The 24,049-nt window shown below is 37.5% G+C and overlaps 1 protein-coding gene and 1 non-coding gene across 2 annotated transcripts; both read left to right on the plus strand.

The window, feature by feature from the left end:
- The first annotated feature begins 531 nt into the window (after positions 1-531).
- On the plus strand, positions 532-638 carry LOC120262597. The gene has a single exon (XR_005536862.1). It is a non-coding gene; the product is annotated as a small nucleolar RNA R71 (small nucleolar RNA).
- A 14,775-nt stretch (positions 639-15,413) lies between these two features.
- On the plus strand, positions 15,414-16,082 carry LOC120260076 (secreted RxLR effector protein 161-like). Its single transcript, XM_039267521.1, has one exon. It carries the CDS (start codon positions 15,414-15,416, stop codon positions 16,080-16,082), a length of 669 nt encoding a protein of 222 aa, XP_039123455.1.
- Positions 16,083-24,049: the final 7,967 nt, after the last annotated feature.

Below are 24,049 nucleotides of genomic sequence, written 5' to 3' on the forward strand. Positions count from 1 at the left end.
ATGCAGTTCTCTTATCATTCTTTTAGTGAGTAGAAAATCCTGGCGGAGGTTTTTGCTATTGTCCTTGACCTTCCCAAGAGAAATTGGGATGCTTCCACCATCATAGTTATATGTGCCACTATATGATTTCCTTACTATCTTGGTGCACTACCGACGAAATCCACTTGTTCGACGGGTATATGTAGCATCCCTACAATGGAACAGTCTGAGGGAGCATGCCCTTCCCCACAAGTATTACAAGCCATGACTACAGCTGATTTTTGAGTAGACAAATTATCAATCTTTCTACTTAATGCCTCCACCTGGGCAGCAAATGCGGTAACCTTACTGACCTCAATCATCTTAGCTATCTTGGCAAGTGATTTGCCTCTTGAATTCTACTGATAATTTTTCATAATTATTTCTTAAATTAATTGTTTAGCCGCCTCCTGGGTCTTACTGCCAAGTGATCCTCTTGCAGCTGAATCTATAAACTGTCTTGTATTATGATTGAGGCCTTGATGAAATATCTGAACTTCCATCCATTCCGGGAGGTTGTGATGTGGACATTTCCTCAACAAATCTTTAAACCTCTCCCATGCATCAAATAATGATTTAGTGTCTAACTGTGAATATGGTGTAATCTCTTGATGCAACTTGGTTATTCTCCCTGGAGGGAAATACCGAGCAAAGAATGCTTCGACAAGCTGCTCCCATGTAGTGATAGATGCTCGAGGAAGGGCTTGGAGTGACTGCTTGGCTCTCCCCTTTAATTTGAATGGAAACAAGAGAAGTCTAATTGCATCATCAGAAACAATGTTAATCTTGAGCATGTCACAAACTTTGAGGAATCCACCTATGTGACCATTGGGATCCTCATTCGATAGCCCATAGAACTGAACTAAATTATGTACCATATGTACAAAAGTAGGCTTCAACTCAAAATTATTTGTAGTAACTAGTGGGCGTACTATGCTTAATTAAGAACCATCAAGAGTGGGATAAGCATAATCAGAAAGGGTTCGATGTATGTTCCCTTGATCTGCCATATTATTCAATTGCTCTTCCTAAACACTCACTGCCAAAGATATTATCTTGTTCAGTAGAGCTGTTCTCAATCTAGTTCTGATCACTCTCTCTACACTACTCTCACCTTCTACCAGTTTTGGAGCTTTACCCTTTGGTGGCATATACTGAAATCAAGCAAAAGAAAAAGAATAAAAAAACAATCAAAAGAAAGAGAATATAAACAAGAAAGAAGACAAAAGAAATGGCTAAAGTGATAGATATTTAAGTGTTCCTAATATCACTATTCCTTCTCTAGCAATGGCGCCAAAAACTTGATAGGGACGCACGCAAGTGTACGTGCCAATCGCGTAATAAAGTGTGCTTGAAGTGAAGAGTGTCAGTCCATAGGGAACTAGGTAAATACTAGTAATAACTCTAGATCCGAAAAATAGCCTGAATAGTGAAGTGTTTGTTTGCGAAGAAGAGCAAAAGAAAACAAGAAAATACGGGAGATAATGGGAGGAAAATGAAGGAAGAAAGTGATTTTCGGGCATAGTATCCCTCTATAGCTATTAAGTACAGGACATTGGTCGTCTAAATATGCAATCTTATTTGAACTAAGAGGTTTCCAAAATTATACTAAACCCCAATTTCTTAGGCGAAGAGTAATTGAATAGGTACAGAGCTAATATAGGCATCCACACAATCACATTAATACTCTATGAAACCTCACTATAAGCTAATGACAATCTCTTAAGTAGATAATCTCTGCCAAAGAGAGATAGATTACCCCTAATCCGAATATATAGCAGAAATGCGATTTCTCTTAAAATCCACTCCACATGATTGTAAAGAGCATGAAGATTGTCAATAACTCACTCGAGAGAATTGAAGGAGACGGAGTCTCGAAAGTACCCTATACCCAAGCTTACTCACAATTCCCTCTAATTACGACATGTCTATGCTAGTTTCTACGCGTCATGTCTCAAATCAAATATGACAGCTAGGGCTCTGACCTCGTTAGAAACCAAGCATTCAAACAAGTAATTAGATTCATTTAGATATGATTGCAACTATGAAATCAATTAAAGCATAAAAAATCCAACAACCAAAGTGATAAAAATAAACCCTAGAGTTCAACTATGCCCAAACATCTACAAATAAGCCCTCCATTAATAGAGGGCAAGCATTCAAGATACAAAGAATAGGAGTAAACATAAGATCCATGAAAACCCCCTTGTTAATCCCTAGGATGGAGAGTCATTGAGGTAGCTTCCACGCACGCCGCCAAGATGAGCTTGACGGCTACAATCTCTAATCCAAATCTTGCCTAAGGTGGTGTGTGTGGAAGGAGACGGAATATCGGCTCTATGAATCAGCCCCAAAGAATCAAGGTATAGAATAGATGATGCCCTAGAAATCTTCTTAAGTTCTATTTATACAGACTTCTTACAGGCTGTTTATGGGCGTAAGGACTATACCGCAAGGGAGCTGGGGAAGATTGTCGCGAGCCTTACTGAATGACTTATGGTTGTAAGCCCCATCCATAAGGTCTTCTGATTTTGTTATGGTCCCACTTATGGCCATAAACAGTGGACTATAAGCTTCACTATTTTGCTTCTCACGACTGTCCTTACGGACGTACACTGTGGTCATAACCTCCTCTGGATGGTCCCTATGGGCATCCTTACGAGCATAAGCTTTACCCACAAGGTCCTCTGAATTGACTCTAAATCCTCCTTACGGGCATAAACATACCTGCAAGGTCTTCTAGACTATACTTACGGCAGTAAAACTGACTGTAAGTTGCTCGCAAGCCACCCAGTTTGTCTTGTCCTTGTTCTAATAGTGCCGAGAGAGCCCAACTTCATCGTTTTAGGTCTAAATTGCTTCTTTTGGATCTCCCTTTCTTTTAAGAACTGCCCTCAGCCTGTTAATACAAAACACATGATATTGAACATTGAATTCCACATTATAGTTCTAATGCATGCCAAATAAGTGTACATATAGTTATGAAATATATGAACAATGTATACTCATTAAGAGCCATTATATCTTGCTTCTTAGAGCACCATGTGATTACATTGGATCTAAGTCAGAATAGCATGCCAGTAGTACTTTTCCAATCGACTGAACAACCATCCCAATCATTGTTAGAGAACCCTTCAAGCTTGGTGTTGGAATCTCTAGTATACCATAGACCATATTCCTTTGTGCAGCTAAATATCTCACAATGTGTTTGGCTACTAGCTCCTAGGTGTTTCTTGCTCAAATTGCATAGGAATCTGGAGAGAAAACTAATAGAATAACAAATGTATGGCCTCGAATGGATCACATACATTAGTTTGCCAATCAAACTCCTGTAAGCTATTGATTCCACCTTCTCTGTTTTATCTTTGACTTATAGATTGTCACCAATGCTCATTGGTGTAGTCACTTCTTTACAAATCTCCATGTTAAAGATGTTTAACTAGGTCTTTTACATATCTTCTTTGGGTGATGAAAACACCATCAAACATTTGCTTCACCTTTAGACCAAGGAGATAACTAAGTAATCCACGATCAGTCATAGCAAATGGCTACATCATATCAGCCCTAAATCCCTCTATTAACTCATGGGAGGAGCTTATGTATATAATATCATCAACATACAAACATAACAGTAGAATTTTCCCTTCTCCACTCACTTTTTTGTAAAAAAGTATGTTCATTTTCACTCCTTGTAAAGCCCAGTTGCTAAAAATGCTTGCCTATTCGACAGTACCATGCTCTAGGAGCTTGCTTTAACCCATATAAAGCCTTCTTTAGCTTATACACCTTGTTTTCATTGTTCTTCACTTCATAGCCTAAAGGTTGTTCCACAAAGATGTCTTCTTGAATATCTTCATTCAAAAAAGTTGATTTAACATCAAAGTAAAAAACTAACCAATTGAACTGGGTTGCAAGTGAAAAAAGAATTCTCATTGTATCTAGCCTTGCAATAGGTGAAAACACCTCATCATAATCCACACCAAATTGCTGAGTGTAGCCCTTTGCAATCAACTTGGCTTTTGTGTTTTCGTAATTTCACTAATTGGTTTGCGTTTTGTCTTGTAAATCCATTTGAGTCCAACTGCTTCTTTGTCTAGAGAAAGTTTGATTAACTCCCCAAATGTTGTTATTCTCAGATGGCCAAGAACTCCTCATCCATTGCTTCCCTCGCCAAAACCTTATGTTTAATTGCATCCTCATACTTCACAGGATCTAAGACGTTTAGCACAAAATTGCACAAACTGCACGCATTGTAGATGTCAATCAATAACTTCACCTTACAGGGAGGTGAGTTGTCTATGGTTGCAATCTCAGTGTTTGAAAAAGTTGCACCAAGTCTGGAACATAAAGAAGCAACAGTCTCTAATTCTAAGTTAATGGTTGACTCCTTAGATGAAGTAGTGGGAACTTGTTAATGACTATATCTTCATAGTCAATCAATAGATTTCCTACAACAACAATAAGGCTAGAATTTGGATTGGTCTCCCAGGACCAATGAGCTTCTCCATGAAAAGAAATGTCTCTACTTACAAGGACCCTATTTGTCAATGGATTAAACAACTTATTGGATTTAGCATCAATACAGCAGCCCACAAATATACACTTCTCAGACCTACCACTCAATTTAGACTATTTTTGTGAGGAAATTAAAGCATATGCAATGAATCCAAATACCTTTAGATGGCTTATCAATGGCTTCCTACCTTGCCAGAGCTATATGGAGTTTTACCTATAACAACTTCTGTTGGAGATAAGTTGATAAGGTAGATGACAGTGGATGCGGCTTCAACCCAGAAGCTATTTGGCAATCCTCTACTCCTAAGTAATCTGCAAGCCTTCTCAACCACAAATCTTTTTTTTCTCTACATGACACCATTCTTTTAAGGTGTGTATGGTGCCATGAACTTCCATTTGATTCCAAGCTTATCACAATGAGCTTTGAATTCATTTGTCATGAACTCTCCACCGTTATCACTATGCAGGACCTTGAGCTTGTAACTTGATTACCTTTCTACAAAGGCTTGAAAGACTTTGAAGTGCTCAAAAGTCATAGCTTTGTTTCTGAGAAAATAAACCCAGTACATCCTACTATAATTATCCACTAATAGTAGGAAATACTTACTACCTTTTAGAGATTCAATGCTCATATGCCCAAAGAGGTCAACATGGACCAACTGCAAGCGTGAGGTGGCTTTCCATTATCTCTCAGTTGGAAAATGTCTTCTACACATCTTTGTGAGATCACACGTCTCACAATAAGCTTCTCTCTTCATAGTAGGTAGGCCATGCACCTTCTATTTTAGTTCTAGAAGTTTTTGGTCATTGTAGTTTAGATTACCAAAGTGTTTATGCCACATCACCAAGTGGTTCTTACCACTAATAACAACATTAACATTTCCTGTACTTGATACATCAATAGAAAACAAATTATTCTTTGTACATTGTATTCTGACAATTTGCACTCCATTTTGGTTGTATTTGATGAGACAACAATCACCTTCAAATAGAACTAAATATCCCAGTAAAAGTAATTGCCCAACACTCAAGAGATTATAAGCAAGGCCTGGCACATATTGAACTCCATGAAGTTGTTTAACGTTTTCATCACATGCTTTTACACTAATTGTCCCAACTCCCTCTACTCTGATTTCCTTGATGTCTCCCAGTCAGACATCTTCCTTTTGTGACTCATCCAGTGAGGTGAAGAGTTCTCTCACACTGGACATGTGGTTGGAACAATCGCTATCGACCAGCCAAATCGAGTTTTTTTTTTTCTATATGGGCGTTATTTTATGCCATGAAGAGGTTGTTAGCTTCTAGAGCTTCAATAACTAGAGTAACATTCTTCTCTACTTACTTGTCTTTGGTATAACATTTAACTTTGACATGGCCGAACTTTTTACAGTTAAAACATTTTATATGGCTCTTGGTATCACCTTTTCTTCGTCTTCCTCCGCTCCTACCACTTACCCAAATGAAGCCTCTGCCTCTTCCTCTAGATCCACAACAAGATGTTCCAGTGCTTGAGTTACCATTTTCACCCCACTTCATAAGTACTATTTCACTTCTTACATGAAGAGCCCTTTCTCTAATCCTTATAGTAGCCCTGTTAACCCTCACTTCATGAGCTTCTAAGGAACCAGTGAACTCATCCAAGGATAGTTTCGAAATATTCTTTGACTCTTCTATCGCAACAGTCACATAATTAAACTTTGGAGCTAAGCTACGAAGAACCTTGGCCATAACTTCTCCTTTTGAGAGCTTGTACCAGAGCCCTCAGAGAAGATGAAGTTTAGCAGCAGCTCAGAGATGCACACAATGTTCTCTGTTTTGATATATTCCACACAACACCAGTCAAAACAGAATACAACTTTTTCACATAATCTAAATGCTAAAGGTTTTAACATAACCAAGCACTCAGCACACTTTCCAAAGTTTCAAACAAAACACACTTTAATAAACCACGCAAACAAGGACACACAATCATAATAAGTAAATACTACAACACCTTCATTATGTACTACTAGCACTACACTCCATGCTCTACTCCAGGCCTCATCACTAAGCTTTTTCATCTCCAGTTAGTTAAGTTCAGCATCTCCTCCTTGACTCTTCAAGCACATCTCAACAGTATGCAGGTCAAAACATATTTAATAGCATGTAAGTGTTCATACACAGCATTATGGCAGCTCAAGACTGAAGAAAATAGATTTTAAAAAATAATCAATTGGACACACAACATGGAAAACATTTGTACCAAGATAACTTTGCTGTATATTTATTTGAGGTGTGATTGAAAGTGCCTTGATGGCAGCCATGCAAGAGAGAAGAAAGTGAGTCCTTGAAAGCTCGTGCAAGCTGCACCAAAGCATTTACCGCAGTGCATGGGCATATATGCATTGCGGGCGCTGTACCAATAGGAGGAGTGCCCATACTATACGAGTGACAAATCAACTCTACATGGAAGTACGGAAGGCTAGATATGGCTCTTGAACATACTATGTATATGTTAGCCTTGGTAGTTGTCACGCTCCGAGCTTGAGGTATTAACAAACGACCGCAAACCTATAAGGCCGTGACCAAGTAGGAAGGCAAGGCCTCAGTACCTGTCTCAACTAGAAAAAAATTCTAACAGAAGTACTAAATTCACAAAAACAAAAGGATTAAAGGAATACAATAGCCAGGATTACAACTATGGTCCAAGGAAACTAAAATTGCAAGATAATTTTCTAAATGAACAAGTATATATGTCCTCCAAATAACTAATGCCAAAAACAAAACAATAAAATTCATATATTTAAACTCGGTGACCTGAGTCGGATTGTTAGAGTTCATTTATTTATCCTCGGTGACCAGAGCTAGATTATCAGAGATCGTTATTCTCCACCGACGGAACGATGAGAAACTATAGTTTCTTATCAGAGTCAGAAATACGTGTCGACATGGTCAGTGTTTAACCCCCAAGGACAAGGTTATTGCAAAGTTAACTTAGGGACTATAGGTTACTATATCAAAATATGTCGGGTCCAAAATCATTATCAACGCAAAAATATTAAAATTTGGTGATCCTGTTTTTCTAATGAAAAATATTTCCAATTATTTCAAAATAAGATAATGCTACTATGTGACCAGAATAATTAGAATTTAATCAAGCTTCTGACAACAATAATTAAAATATAAGAAATCAATAAGTGAATGCATAATTAAGATTATAAATCATGATCTCTACAAACCATTCATTACTTAAGACAAGTGCTTTTGGAAGTTCACAAGAAAAACCAAAATAAGCATATAATATACTTAAGTATAATGGCTGCCAAATTACACATACAATCCGAATTTAAGTAAGGTAGCAGAATCAAATGATTAGATAAATAATTAAATAGATAAAAACCTATATGTTTTGAAGAAAGCCATACTCTTTAAAACCCAAAAACATTTAAATATTATATCATAATTGTTTTAAACAGTAAAATCCAAAATAATTAAATAATTATGTAAATCATTATTGGTAACCAGAAATTTTATATATACATACATATATATAGGTTTATATGTGGTTTACTTACCTAGAAAAATCACCAAGCTACAAAATCCACTTGGACACTAAAACCAGAATTTCAGCAAAGGTCCTAAAACATGAACATTACACATTGATTTAGATTTCAAAGCTTAAATACAAACAACAACCATTGGCTAACAATCATCATGGTTCCAAGACACTAATTATGTAAGCTCAAAAGTAATCTATAACATGGTCAACCCTGTAACCAAAATTAACCACTTGGCAACAATTTAATTACTATTCACAACAAGGCGGTACAATGAATTAATTCTTACATAAACTAGCAAGGGACTTAAAACAACCAACAATTACATACACACACACACACACACACACACACACACACACACACACACATTAACAGTTGGATGGCAACTGGAGGCACTTCCCGTCATCTGTGATATATACATATATATATATATATATATATACATGTGAATAAAATACATAGCTTCACACTAACATGTTATGCATTCAATGCAAAGCATGATTACTCTTGACCTTAACAATCACTCTTCTAGCTAATTTACACTAGCTTTTGAAAAGAAACAAACATACCAATAATCAGATTATTTTCCAAATTTTCATGGTCCTACACTTTCAATGACAACTAGCTAAAAATAAAATTCCCATCAAATCATTAGTCCACAACATAAACAATCAGCAAGTTAACATCAATATATTATCCCCAACAAAAATTCCTTCCGCCTAACTCTCCATGAAAATCCCATTTCCAACCTTTTCCTTAACAAAACACAAAAATCAGGGACTAATCTATTGTTAAAATCATGAAATTATTCACTAAATACATAAACTAAATGACACAAGTCATGCTTGTTCTTTCTCTTCTCTACTTTTCCAAACTCCAGAACTCAAACACGAAAAATATCAAATCAAGCATACAAATTCCTATTTACATAATTCATAATTTATTGATTCAATGGATTCAAGCATCTTAACAAAACACCTAAGAAAGGAAAAATACATGTTGACTTTTTCAAGGATAAAACCAGATACTCTCCTGACCACTCTTCAAAACCTTAGAACAGATTAAAACAAAAAGAAGAAACCCTAACCATTAAGAAGTCAAAACAATAACTAATAAAAGATGAACAAATCGAAGAAGGGAAAGAGGAATCTACCACAAATACTCCTAGACGAGCTCTCGATAAGGATGATTCTCTTGTCCTTGCCACACACTCCCAAAGCTGATCAATGAGAGAGAGAGAGAGAGAGAGACAAAGGCTATGAAGTCCTTTGCTTTCTTGCTTTCTATTTTTTTGTTTATTAAAATCACAAGGAACGTGGGGGCTCACGATCTCTGGAAAGATAAGGTTAGATTTAAAACTTTAAAAAATAGTTTTTAAAAATCATAAAAAAAATTTAAACAAAAGTGGGGTCCACAGTAGTACTGCTTTGTATGTAATGTGCGATTTTTGTGTGCTTTAAGTAACCAATGAATGAAATAAGCTAGTTAATTTTGATCATAATGCATTTTCTTCAATCTCCCACATAACAATTCAAATGACCGAGGCTTCGGCTCCCTTGCTGTAGCTTATGGCGTCAAAAATTTTATCTATCTCATTGGCGTTATTTATGTCTAAAGTTAAATGAAATATTTTCCATAAATCAATACTGTTGTATCAACTTTTAAATGAACAAGTATAAAAAAGGCACAGCAGAAAAATGAAGAGTCAATTGTGCTCCTTAATCATTAAAAACTTTAACGGCAATTAATCAAACACTTTGTTATACAAGAAGCAAGGTAAAAACTCATGTAAGAGTTATGACCAATGAAAACCTATATAGTGTGTCCAGGCATTTGACTATCTAAAGCACTTCACAATAAACCATCACAAGAGAAATTTTACCTGATCAATAGGATGAGATTCAACAAGTGCGTCCAATTTAAGACCTGCGGTTGTCTCGTCAAGAAACTGATTCCAAATTTTCCACTCAGGAAATAATGAATCTGCAGATAGATAGCTCACCTATAGATGCAAAAATTTGGAAGAGAAGAAAATGGACATGAGTGCACAGTTGAAACATTTTCTTTATAATCAGTGGCAAGGAAAATGAACAGTTTGATTACCTAAGTTGCAAACCCCTCACTGAGCCACAAGTGAGTCCACCATTCCATTGTAACAAAAATTTCCAAACCAGCCAACTCATGTGCTACTACAGGTGCTACCTAAGCTAAAAAAAAGCATATAAGTTAACTTCACGAAAATGCTAATGTTATTACAGATCAAATCTACCTATCATTTATGTAAATGATCAAGAATTCCTAAATTGAAGAAGTGAATGTTTGTCTGTGACATTCAGCCTAGTTTCATTGATCTCAGCTTTAGAAGTTTAATACAACCAGAGATAAGAGTGCAAGGGAGTGCTTAAAGGGCTTGTTGCACAAGCTCATGACTCATACCAAAATTTGGCCAAATTTCATCATTTAGGCCTCGAAACCCTAATTTTGCCTTTTTTAGTAGTAATTGATTTCGTTATATCTTAGGCTAGAAATCTCTGATTTATAAGCCGTTTGTGGCAATAATCTTTATTTAGTTAAGCTTTTTTATTTCTTGTTGATATTTGAGAATTTACCATTTTTGGTATATTTTCAAATTATCTCCTTTCTTAGTGTTATTTTCATTCCTCTATTTATTGTAAGCCAAAGGGCAAGAGTAAATCAGTTTTGTGATCATCATTTTTATTGAGTAATAAGATTTTACTCTTTTCCCAATTTCCGGTTATCTTTGATTAACAAGTGTGGGACAGCTTATTACCGGATATTTGAGCGCGAATCAACGGGTTTCAAATATGCCGCTGCATTCAAAACCTAGTACAATTTAAAAGACATATACCACACAAACATAATAAGGATAAGACAAAACACTAGAGACTTATAAAGTGTCTTCCCATTGGTTTGGTCCACATGGAGGCTCATTATGTCAAATTATGTGTTGTCTAATGAGTTCAATCTAGTCAGCCTTGATGGTTGAATGTATGGGTTATTGAGTGTTTTGTACTGTGTCACGGGTCTATTCACTTTTGAGGTATTAGGTGCTGAGAAGCTCGATCACATATATCACGTATGGCATCTGCCTTGTTTCAAAGAGTTGAATGAATACATTCTACTGATATTAAAATCCAACAATTTGTAGCTACTGAGTGATGCTCATCATATAATACATGGGAGAGCTATTTCTCGATGATAAGTCACCAAATCATATATAGTTTTGTTAAGGGATGATTGAAAGCCAGTCATGCTATGACAACATGGAGTTGTGCGGTAGTATGCACTACAACAAAATTTCAATTGTAAAACAGTTATTTTTTATTTCTAATTTATTACTAATATAGTTTAAAAATGAATTAGAAATGGATTTTTTTTTTATCTAAAAACTCACTTTGCTAATTTAATTGGCATAAAAAATACTGAATTAAGAATGTGTCAAATATTTAATAGTGGCCGATGTTATAGCAGTTACGTATTTTGTTACAAAGTTGTAATCTTGATCATATAAGGCATGTGTATTAATGAAATCAATGTTGTGTGTGTTCTCTTATTCTTCACTTCATTGTTCCCATTGAATATAATTAAGGAGTTCTCTTGAGTTTATCTCCAACAAGTTCTTGTTGAGGCTTAAGAATGATCAGAGTGAGTTGGACACTATGTTGTGTGGGACCTGGAGAACAATTAAGCTATGTGTTGGTGCGCAAACTGTGAGGCTGGTCAATGATGCAGTGTTAAGCTCAGGAATTACACCTCAATAAGTGACTGTCTTTGCATAAGTGTTTGTATTACTTTTTATTATGCTTTGCTGTTAGTTTAATGCATGTTTGTATTTGATGTTTGTTTGTTCTGGTTGTATGAATTGTGATGCCTCACTGGCATGCACATCATGTGTTTGCTTAAATGCTTAGTTAATCTGTTAATGTTAATTGAGTAGAGTTTCATCATCTGTTCTTCTTTTGTGTTGAGTATTATCTAAATTGCTTGGTTGACTAAGTGTGTTTAGCTTGTGATTGTTATTCATTTGATCTTGACAGTGGTATCAGAGAACAGCTCTACTGAGTTCAGCTGCAAATGTCTTCCTCTTCTTCAGCAAAGGATTCTGATGTACCCTACTTCAAAGGTAAAAACTACAACCTTTGGGCATTGATGATGAAAACTATGTTCAGATCAAAAGATCTATGGAAGCTAGTTTAGAAAAGGTTCAGTGAAGAAGGAGATGCTACTAGTATCAATGAAAGTCTCAAGAAGGATGCCAAGGCCATGTACCAGCGTGCCCTTGATCATAGAATATTGGTGAGGATTTCTAAAGCAAAGACAGCAAAGGAGGCATGGGACATTATAAAAATAGAATTCCAAGGAGATTCAGATAATTCCAACATACAACTACATGCACTTCAAAGAGAGTTTGCTGCTGTTAAAATGAAGCATGGTGAAAGTGTCCAAGACTTTGTAAGTAGGATCTTGGACATCGTATATCAAATCAGAGTATTGAAGCATGATCTTCCTCAAAAATCAATGGTGTCTAAAATTCTTAGAAGCTTGACTCCCAAGTTTTCACAAGCTGTATACTCAATCATTGAAGCAAAAGATCTGAACACATTGACAGTTGAGCAATTAAGTGGCTCATTGAAGAACCATGAAGCAATTCTTAATATAGAAGGCACTCACCTTGAAGGACAAAAAACTCTGCATGCTGGCCGAGGATCTCTGCATCATTTTGATGGTCCTAATAGGGGAGGAAGAGGACGAGGTCGACACCCTTTTAGGGAAGGGGACGTGGGCGCGGCAGGAACATTGATGCTGGTCACACTGAGCCTGGTCATGGACCAGAATCCAGCAAGAATTACAAAAGTGTGCAGTGCTTCATTTGCAAAACATTCGGCCATGTCAAAGCTCAATGCTGGTATAGAAACAAAGAGGCCAATATTATAAAAGAAGAGAAGGAAAAAGGAAAAGAAGATGAAGAAGTTGCATTTATGGCAATCAATGAAGAACCAAAGAAGATAGGTGGTATCTGGCTCATCGATAGTGGTTGCTCTAACCACATGACTGGTGAGAAGAGTTTATTCCAGAATATTGAAGTCACTTCGAGTCATTCAATCAAAGTGGGAGATGGAAAAGCTCTCATGGTGGAGGGAATTGGAAAAGTGATTCTCTGCTCAAGCAAAAGAAAGATCACAAGCTTGAATGATGCTCAATTTGTTCCAAACTTAGCTCATAATCTGCTAAGTGTTGGACAAATGATGGACTCGGGTTTTGACATTGAATTCTCAAAAGGAATTTGTGAAATCAAGGACTCTGAATCCAAGGCAAGGATAGCTCAAGTATGTATGACCTCAAACAAGCTATTTCCACTTGAGGCTAATGATATTGGTTTTGCAAACATAGCTCAAGTTGCAGAACAGACCTCTGATCTCTGGCATAAGAGATATGGTCACATTAGCATGAAGAAATAGATCATGATTTCTAAACAAGAGTTGGCACATGGTTTGCCAAATATTACAAATACTGATCTCTGTGAAGCCTGTTTACAAGGGAAGCATGCTCGTGCAGTATTCCCTAAAGGAGAGGCAAAGAGAGCATTGGCTCCATTGGAGATGATTCATGCCGATCTAGTTAGACCGATCAGCACTCCATCTATTAGAGGTAACATGTATTTTCTCCTCTTTACTGATGATTTTACAAGGTATTGTTGGGTGTATTTCATAAAGAATAAATCAAACACCTTTCATCAATTCGAGCTATTCAAGTCACTGGTGGAGAAACAACACTCACTTCAAATCAAGGTACTGCGAGCAGACTGTGGAGGGGAATTCACATCTCATGAGTTTGAGAATTTCTGTAAGTGTGCTGGAATTCATCACCATTTATCAGCACCGAGAACCCCCCCAACAGAATGGGGTTGCCGAGAGAAAGAACAGAACAGTGACAGAGATGACGCGCACCATACTAAAAGAGAAAAAGCTCCCGTCTTTCTTCTAGGCTGAGGTTGTCTCTACAGCAGTATATATCCTGAACCGGTCAACAATGAAGGCGGTGAAGCTCAAGACTCTTGTTGAAGCTTTATCCGGAGATAAACCGCGCGTTGACCATTTCAGAATTTTTGGGTGTCTGGCGTATGTGTATATTGACTCTCAGGAGAGAGGCAAATTTGACTCCAAGTTACGAGCTAGGATTTTTATTGGCTACATCGAACGATCATAGGCCTATAAGATCATTGATCATGATTCTCTCCATATACACGTCAGCAGGAATGTTAGGTTTTTTGAAGAAAAGGCTTGGGATTAGGTAGGAGAAGCTGACTCAGATGCATCAATCTATGAGCCAGCACGTGAGTTGGGCATGACTCAAGGCGATGAATGTTCTCCTCAATCCACACTGTCTGATCAGACTGATGAACGGCTAGATTCACACCCATTGAATAACTCATCTTCATCAACTGAAATAACTCTCACCGGAGAAGACAATGGTGGTCCGACGAGGTACAGAAAACTTACAGATATTTATAATTCATGTTCTCTTACTTTTACCACAGGAGACCCTAAATCTTACAAAGATGCAGCAACAAGCCAACAGTGGATCGCAGCTATGAGAGAAGAGCTCACCTCAATCAATAAAAATCAGACATGGAGCTTGGTTTCTCTGCCGGAAGGAAAGAAATCAATTGGCCTGAAATGGGTTTTTAAGTCAAAACTCAATCCTGATGGTACCTTACTGAGAAGAAAAGCTCGCATTGTTGCCAAGGGATATTCACAACGAGAAGGGATCGACTTTGAAGAAATATTCGCACCAGTTGCGCGAATGGAGACTGTGAGAATTCTACTATCTATAGCTGCTCAAAGTAATTGGGTTGTGTATCAACTTGATGTTAAATCAGCTTTTCTTAATGGAGAACTCAAGGAGGAGGTGTTTGTCTCACAACCAGAGGGCTTTATTATCAAAGGCAAAGAGGATCAGGTGTATCGACTCCACAAAGCATTGTATGGACTTCGCCAAGCTCTCAGAGCATGGTATAGTCGCATTGACACTCACTTTATTCAAATGGGTCTTATTCGTAGTCAGAATGAACCCACAGTTTACAGCAAGAAGGAAGGTGATGATTATGTTCTCATTCTTTGCCTATATGTTGATGACATTTTATATATGGGGTCCTCTGAAAAGCAATTGAAGGAATTCAGGAATTCTATGATGAATACATTTGAAATGTGTGACCTTGGAACTATGAAGTACTTTCTCAGATAAGAGGTGTTCTAGAAGAAAGGGTCTATTTTTCTATCACTACACAAATACGCTGTTGTTCTTCTCTGCAAATCAGGAATGCAAAATTGCAAAAAGATTGACACACCTCTGAATCCGAATGAGAAGCTGCACCTATATGATAATTCAGGAGAAATTGATCCAGTGAGAAATCGAAGGATTGTTGGTGCTCTGCTCTATCTAACACACACACATCCCGATATAACTCATGCTGTTTCAATGGTTTCTCGATTCATGCAGTCACCAAGTGTATTTCACTTTGGTAGTGTGAAGAGAATTTTGCGATATATCAGTGGAACGATCAACTATGGGATTCATTACAAGAAGTGTGAAGAATTCAAATTAATTGGCTACTCTGACAGTGATTGGAGTGGCTCACAGGATGACCAGAGAAGCACCACCGGCTGGGTGTTCTCACTTGGGTCAGGTGCCATTGCCTGGTTTTCTAAGAAGCAAGCCATTACTGCCTTATCAAGCACTGAAGTAGAGTACATATCCTTGACAGCAGCAATATGTGAAGCTTTGTGGCTGAGACGTTTACTTGATGATCTTGGTGAAAAACAGGTTGTTTCAAGTGTCATTCATTGTGACAATCGCTCTGCGCTCTCTATTGCCAAAAATCCAATCCTCCATGGTCAGACAAAGCATATTGACACTAGGTTTCACTTTATTCGTGATCTTGTAAAAGATGAAGTAATTTTAGTTAAGCATTGCAAGACAGATGATTAGACTGCAGATATATTCACCAAAGCTTTGCCCATGTATAAGTTTGAAACACTGAGATCAATGTTGTGTATGTGTGATATCTCTGATCAAGGGGAAGATGTTGAGGCTTAAGCATGATCAGAGTAAGCTGGACACTATGTTGTGTGGGACCTGGAGAACAATTAAGCTATGTGTTGGTGCGCAAACTGTGAGGCTGGTCAATGATGCAGTGTCAAGCTCGGGAATTACACCTCAATAAGTGACTGTCTTTGCATAAATGTTTGTATTACTTTTCATTATGCTTTGCTGTTAGTTTAATGCATGTTTGTATTTGATGTTTGTTTGTTCTGGTTGTATGAGTTGTGATGCCTCACTGGCATGCACATCATGTGTTTGCTTAAATGCTCAGTTAATCTGTTAATGTTAATTGAGTAGAGTTTCATCATCTGTTCTTCTTTTGTATTGAGTATTATCTAAATTGCTTGGTTGACTGAGTGTGTTTAGCTTGTGATTGTTATTCATTTGATCTTGACAGTTCTCCATAGCACCAGCAGCAAATTAAGTCAGGAATTAATAGCAACCATATCCAACTTTGGAATAAGGACCTGATCGTATTCGATGGGTAAGCAAACAATTAATATTGAGGTTTAGATTAGGGTTTAAATATATATATATATATATATATATTCCTTTATAATAATAAAAAGAAAGCAATGCCTGGAGTAAAAGAATGGAAGAGGTTTAAAAGCAAGTGGTACATAACTAGCAGCTTTGGTGTGAGTGGTCCAGGAATTACCTTATTTTCATCTATGAGCTATGTTGGTGTCCAGTTTAAGTTGTGTGGTGCTTCTGAGGATGTTGATGAGGTCCGAGGATAAGACTCAATAAAATGCATCTTCAACTCCTCGCTGTACTGGTTCTGCTTCAATTAGTACTTCTTCCATGAGGTGCCGTTCTTTGGCAGCCCTTGGCTTCAAAAGTGGCAGCGAGTCTCTTCCTCATGAAGCTTCTCTACTTCTGTGATCCCCTGGTGTTATTGATGCAGTCACAGGTTTTTCCGATCATATCCGGAGAGTGGTGTTGAAGAAACAGATGATGAGTTAAATCTACTTCTTCTATCTTGCCAAAGGTTAGCAATTTTTCTTCTTTAGGAGAGTGTGATTACGTGATTGCATTTATATGATCTCTTCTAGAAAAGTGCTCTGGCAAGTTAAATCAGCAAAATTGGAATATAAATGATCTGGCAGGAAAGGCATTCATAGTAAAAAATTTGATTACTCTGTAACTATTGTTGGGAGTTCCAATTTTGAACATTTTCTGATGGAGAGACCACCTGCCTGCTGACCCTGACCTAAATGATCACATGTTTTTTATTTCTTATGTTTCTACTTTCTCTAATAACCGGTCCATGTTGTCCCTAGTATGTTCGTTAGGATAAATGTCATTATTAGGTGGTGGACAATTTGGGCTTTGAAGTATGGGCCTTATTTATTTATTACTTTTTATGATGATGATGATGATGATGATGATTGATGAAGATGATCATCAAGATGGTGAAGTTCTTTTTCTTATAATTTTAGAGTAATGATCAGTAATTTTTTTATAAATTGTAATTAATGTCAAGCGTGTATTACTAAGTAAAAAAAAAAGTAGGGTTTCAAATTTATTTTAATATTTTATAATTGAAATTCATTTTTTTCTCATTTTTACTATATTATCAAGTAACTGATTGGCTTTATTTTCTTCTTACAATCACTTTAATAAAAAAGATTTTTTTTTTCAATATCAAAATTAATGAAAATTATTTTTACAATCAATTAAGATTAGATGAATTGACCATTAGTTCTGTTGAGATATATTTTGGTATACTAAATTTTAATAGAAAATTTTGCACATATAAGAAAAAATTGAATTTTATTTAGTTTTTTAATCATAGCCAGCAAAATAATTTAAAAAATAAATTAGAGAAGTATCAGAAGTCTTTAGATTTTTTTTAAAAAAATCAGTACACTGACCATGTCAACATGAACCTCTGACTCTAATAAAAAACTATAGTTTCGCAACGTTCCATCGGTAGAGAATAACAGTCTCTGATAATCTGGCTCGGGTCACCGAGGGTAAATAAATGAACTCTAACAATCTGTCTCGGATCACCAAGTTTAAATATATGAATTCTGTTGTTTTGCATTTGGCATTAGTTATTTGGGAGACATATATACTCGTTCATTTGGAAAATTATGTTTGTTTGAAATACTCTATATTCTGGGTTTTATTTATGATATTTATTGTACAATGTCACACTTAAGTATGTTTGCAATTATTGAGTTTTTGTTATTCCTATATTTTGTTGTTTATCAAGCTCATAAATAGTTATTTTATCCTTTCCAGATCAGGAGTAAGTGTGGGGCGGTTAGCTTAGCGGGGACCGATGAGGGAACACCAGTTGGTTAGCATGTAAATAGTCCTTCTGTTGTGATTCAGGGGTGTATTTGAGCCGAGCCGTTCGTGAGTAGCTCGGTGTTCGCTCGATAAAGGCTCGTTCGTGTTTAGCTCATATTGTAAACGAACCAAGCTTGAACATCATTTTCAAGCTCGATTAATAAACGAGCCAAGCTTGAGCAGCCAAAAGCTCGGCTCGTTTTGGCTCGCGAACACAGCTCGTGACCAAGCTCATGAACAAGCTCATTTATAAGCTCGATTGTGAGCTCGTTTATATATATATATATATATTACATTATATATATGTATATGTATATGTATATGTATATTAAGGTGTATATGTGACTATGTCATTGTTGTCAATTTGAGTTACACATATAGGGCTATACTATTCGAAGGCTAAGCTTATTAAAAGCTCAGGTCAACTAGTTCATTAAGTTAAATGAGCTCATAAGATAAACGAGCCAAGCTTGAACACCACCAAACTCGGCTCATTAAATCTTGTGAAGAACTCGTTTATTGTATAATTAAAAGCTCGTTTATAGTATCATTTACAATTTTATTTGTAACAATCATTAATATAATCAAACTCAAATCGAGTTGAGTCACACTTGATAATGATTCATTAAATAAGTTTACTAAATAAAAAAGTAAAATATAAAAAAATAGTCAAGCCTTAATCAAGTTAGCTAGCTAAGTCTAAGCTTCGAATTTTAATAACAAGTTGAGCTCGAGCATGAAGCTCGGAAGAAGCTCGATTAGATCTCGAGCTCGGTTAAAATAGTAACGAGCCAAGCTTGAACATAAAAAATGAAGCTCGAAGAAAGCTCGGCTCGAGTTCAAGCGTGATTAAATAGTAGCGAGCCAAGCTTGAACAAGGCAAAGCTCGGCTCGGCTAGGCTCGTTTACAGCCCTAGTTGTGAACCTAAAACTTGTTATTTGTTTAAAGCTTTGAATCTTGAACTTTTAGTTTCCATGGATCATAGTTGTAAACCTAGTTATTATATCCCTTAAATTCTTATGTTTTTGTGAAGTTGGTTACTTATTATACCTTATGTTTGTGAGACAGATATTGAAGTCTTGTGTGCCCACTGGGTCACAGCCTTGTGGGTATGCTGCCGTTTGTCAACGCATTATGTCCAGCAAGCCAAGTCGGGGCATGACAAATCTAAGTGGTTTCAGAGATCTCAGTTAATTTTGATCGTAGTATTCTCAACAAACCTTCTGATTTAGATCGTTAAGGCGATTTGACTTTAGTTTAGCATGTAATCCTTATAGGCTAGTTAATTCGACTGAGTCATTTTTTTTGTCCAACTCCAATTGGGTTTACCTTCCAGAATGCCGCCTCGTAGAGCTGCTAGCAAAAGTGTTGCCGAATTACTAGGACAAGCATTTGCTACCAGGGATGTCCCCGTTGAATAGGCCAAGGAAGTTCCTGCATAAGGGGGAACGAATACAGCAAGTAACCAGGAAGTTATGCTGGATTTGATGAGGGAAGTGGTAGGATTGGTAAGTGAGCAAAGCCAACACCAAGTACCAGCACCGCCCCCACCACCTTCACCTCCTATGGCTATATCGCAAAAGGAGAAAATTGTGATGGAATTTAAGAGATCCGATCCACCACCATTTAAGAGCACTACTAATCCTGATGAAGTGGAAGTTTAGGTAGAGGAAATGGAGAAGGCGTTCACAGTGATGAAGTGCACAGAAGAAAAAAAGCTCAGGTTTGGGGTGTACATGCTCAAGGGTCCGGTGAACCACTGGTACAGGGAGATCTTCGCATTCATCAGGGGCAAGAGTTTGAATCTTGGGAGAGATTGAGGGAATCACTATTTTGCAAGTACTTCACTACAGACAAGATAGTTCAGTTTGAGAAGAAATTCATTAATTTGACTCAAGGAAATATGACTATTGATGAGTATGAAATGGAGTTTGACAAGCTTTCCAGGTATGCTCCAAAGTTGATTGATGATGATCAGAGCAGGGCTCGGTGATTTGAGGAAGGCTTACAGGCATATATTAGTAAGGGGTTGGATGCCTTACATCTGACCAGTTATGCAGAGGTTATGAGTCGTACCAAGTCCTTGAACACTGTATGGGGGACACTAGAAATCATAATAGAAAGTTTCAGAAAAAGAAGGATAAAAGCTTTGACTGTCAGAAGACCCGTTAGTCTGGAAGTGGAGGAAAGCCTAGGTTGGAGGGGGACAAAGTGTATCTCAGACTGTTAATAGTCCACCAACATAGCAATCTCAAGGGTTGACTCATGTTCCTTCCTGTTCTAGCCAGAGGTGTGCCACTTGTGGAGCTGCACATGAGACCGCAGATTATAGACGTAATACTGAAGCTTGTTTCAGATGTGGCAGTTTGGAGCATCAAATTACCGGGTGTCCACAACAATCTTCTGGAGTACAGAGGACATCTAGTATGTAAAATTTGAGATATGTGTCAGCACCTAAACCTTAAGCATCTTCAGGTCAGCATGTCGGGAAGGAGGTAGCTAGTGAGCAACCGGCTTCCTCAACTCTGCAGGAAGGCAGAAGACCCAGGGACATGTTTATGCGATAACTCAGGAGGATGTACATTCCTCTAATGCAGTGGTGCCAAGTACTTTATCAGTTTATTTTGCATATGCTTGTGTATTATTTGATTCTGGAGCTACGCATTCATTTATCTCCTCAGCATTTATTCGTAAGCATGCATTGCCTATTATAGCTGTGGATTATGATTTGTGTGTTGCCACCCCTTTAGGAGTTGATGTTGTTCTTGATAGAGCCTGTGAGAATTGTTCGATTATTATTGCTGGTTATGTGTTGCTATCTCATCTACATGTTATGAGCATGAGTGATTATGATATTATTTTGGGAATGGATTTTCTGTCCGCTTGTCATGTTGTAGTTGATTGTCATGCAAAAAGGGTAGTCTTTAAAATCCCTGGAGAAGCAAAGTTCACCTTTCATGAGAGTGAGTCTGCATCACCGCCTCGTGTGATTTTCACCTTACAAGCTTGAAAATTACTCTTAGGTGGGTGCTCGAGATTTCTTGCAACAGTTGTTGAAAAAAAACTAATAGGGCCATTGTTAAAGGGTATTCCTGTGGTCAGTGAATTTTTGGATGTTTTTCCTAATGATCTCACTAGTGTACCTCCAAACAAAGAAGTGGAGTTCATTATCGATTTAGTTCCGGGAACCAGCCACATTTCTAAAGCTCCTTACAATATGGCACCTACTGAATTGAAGAAGCTGAAGAAGCAACTTGAGGAACTTTTGGAGAAGAGATTTATTTGGCCCAGTGTTTTTCCTTGGGGTGCTTCAGTGCTATTTATGAAAAAAAGATGGCACTTTACTGTTGTGAATCGACTACTGAGAGCTGAACAAGGTGACAGGGAAGCATAGATATCCACTACCACGGATTGATGATATTTTCAATCAGTTGCAGGGTTCTCAGATATTTTCGAAGATTAATCTCTTATCAGGATACCACCAATTGAATATTAAGCCAGAAGATGTGTTTAATTCTGCATTTCACACTCGTTATAGGCATTATGAGTTTCTCTTGATGCCTTTCGAGTTAACAAATGCCCCGGTGACCTTCATGGATTTGATGAATCAAACCTTCCAGCCTTTCTTGGATAGGTTCGTGGTTGTGTTTATTGATGACATTCTGGTGTATCCTAAAAGCCTAGAAGAGCATTTAAGGATTGTGCTAGGGATCTTGAGGGAGAAGAAGTTGTTTGAAAAATTTTTGAAGGGCGAGTTTTGGTTAAACAAGGTAGCTTTCCTTAGTCATGTTATAACAAAGGACGGTATTTATGTTGATCCCAAGAAGGTTGAGGCAATTGTTGAGTGGAAGAGGCCAACCAGTGTGGCAGAGGTTCGCAGTTTCTTGGGATTAGCTGGTTACTATAGATGGTTTGTGGAAGGGTTCTCAATCTTAGCAGCACCATTAACAAGGCTCACCAGGAAAGAAACAAAATTGCAGTGCTCAGATCAGTTCAAGGAGAGTTTTCAAGAATTGAAACACTAGTTGGTATCTGCACCTATTCTCACACTTCCGTCTCCTGGTGGAGGATTTACCATTTACAATGATGCTGGTAAAACTGGTCTTGGGTGTGTATTGATGCAGAATGGGCATGTGGTGGCTCATACTTCTAGATAGTTGAATCCGTTTGAGGTGAACTATCCCACTCACAACCTAGAGTTAGCAGCAATGATTTTCGCTTTAAAGATTTGGAGGCATTACTTGTATGGGGGGACTTGTGAGGTGTTTACAGATTACAAGAGCCTTAAATACATTTTTACTCAGAAAGAGCTGAACATGAGGCAAAGGAAATGACTACAGTTACTGAAGGATTATGATCTGAATATCAGTTATCATCCTGGGAAGGCAAATGTAGTGGCTGATGCACTTAGCAGGAAGTCTTTTGGCAGTGTTGCTATGTTGATTACTTCCCAAAGGACAATCCTTGAGGATATGAGGAGGATGGAGCTACAGGTGATTTTATAGGATGCAGGCAGTTCTTTAGCAAGTTTAGTGGTGCGGCCTATGTTTTTGGAGAGAATTAAAGCAGCATAAGCAGAAGACAGCTATTTCCAAAAGATTTGGCAAGAGATAGAAGCTGGCACTCAAGTTCAGTTCAGGATCCATCAAGATGGTTTGGTGAGGTTTGGAGATTGAATTTGTGTTCCCAAAGACTCAGTGTTAAAGAAGGAAATCATGGAAGACGCTCACTACACTAGTTATTCGGTTCATCCTGGCAGCACTAAAATATATAAGGATCTGAAGAGTATTTTCTGGTGTAATAACATGAAGTGGGAGATTGCTCATTTTATGGCATAATGTTTAACCTGTCAGCAGGTTAAGGTGAATCATCAAAGATCAGCATAACTTCTTCACCCTCTTCCCATCCCATAATAGAAGTGGGAGAATATTGCTATAGATTTTGTGTCTGGATTTTCTTGAACTAGTAAAAGTTTTGACAGTGTGTGGGTGGTGGTGGACAGGCTGACCATGTCTGCTCATTTCTTGGCTATCAAGACTGGCATGACTTTAGAGAAACTAGCTAAATTGTACACTGATCAGGTTGTGAGGCTTCATGGTGTTCCTATTACTATTGTGTCAGATTGAGATACTCGGTTTATAGCACACTTCTAGAAGAGTTTACATAAAGCCTTGGAAACCAAAATTAACTATCAGCATGACTTTTCACCCCCAAACCAGTGGGCAGTTCAAGAGGACAATTTAGATTATGGAGGATATGCTTCGGGCTTGTATGCTTGCTTTTGGGGGTTCTTGGGATCGCCACTTGCCTTTGATAGAGTTTTCTTATAATAACAGTTATCAGGAAAGTATTCAGATGACTCCTTATGAGGCAGTGTATGGCAGGAGATGTAGGTCACCTATTTGTTGGGATGATGTGGGAAAGCACAAATTGTTAGGACCACAGATTGTGCAGTTGACAATGGAGAAAGTTCGTCTAATCAAAGATCATTTGCGAACAGCTTAGAGCAGGCAAAAAAGTTATGCAGATAACAGAAGAAGAAGGTTGGAGT

Source organism: Dioscorea cayenensis, chromosome 5 (assembly GCF_009730915.1).
Source record: "Dioscorea cayenensis subsp. rotundata cultivar TDr96_F1 chromosome 5, TDr96_F1_v2_PseudoChromosome.rev07_lg8_w22 25.fasta, whole genome shotgun sequence".
Lineage (NCBI taxonomy): Eukaryota > Viridiplantae > Streptophyta > Magnoliopsida > Dioscoreales > Dioscoreaceae > Dioscorea > Dioscorea cayenensis.

Bases quoted from the DNA above. Each gene is read 5' to 3' on its own strand.
- LOC120260076 (XM_039267521.1), top strand. From the start codon at position 15,414: ATGCAAAATTGCAAAAAGATTGACACACCTCTGAATCCGAATGAGAAG.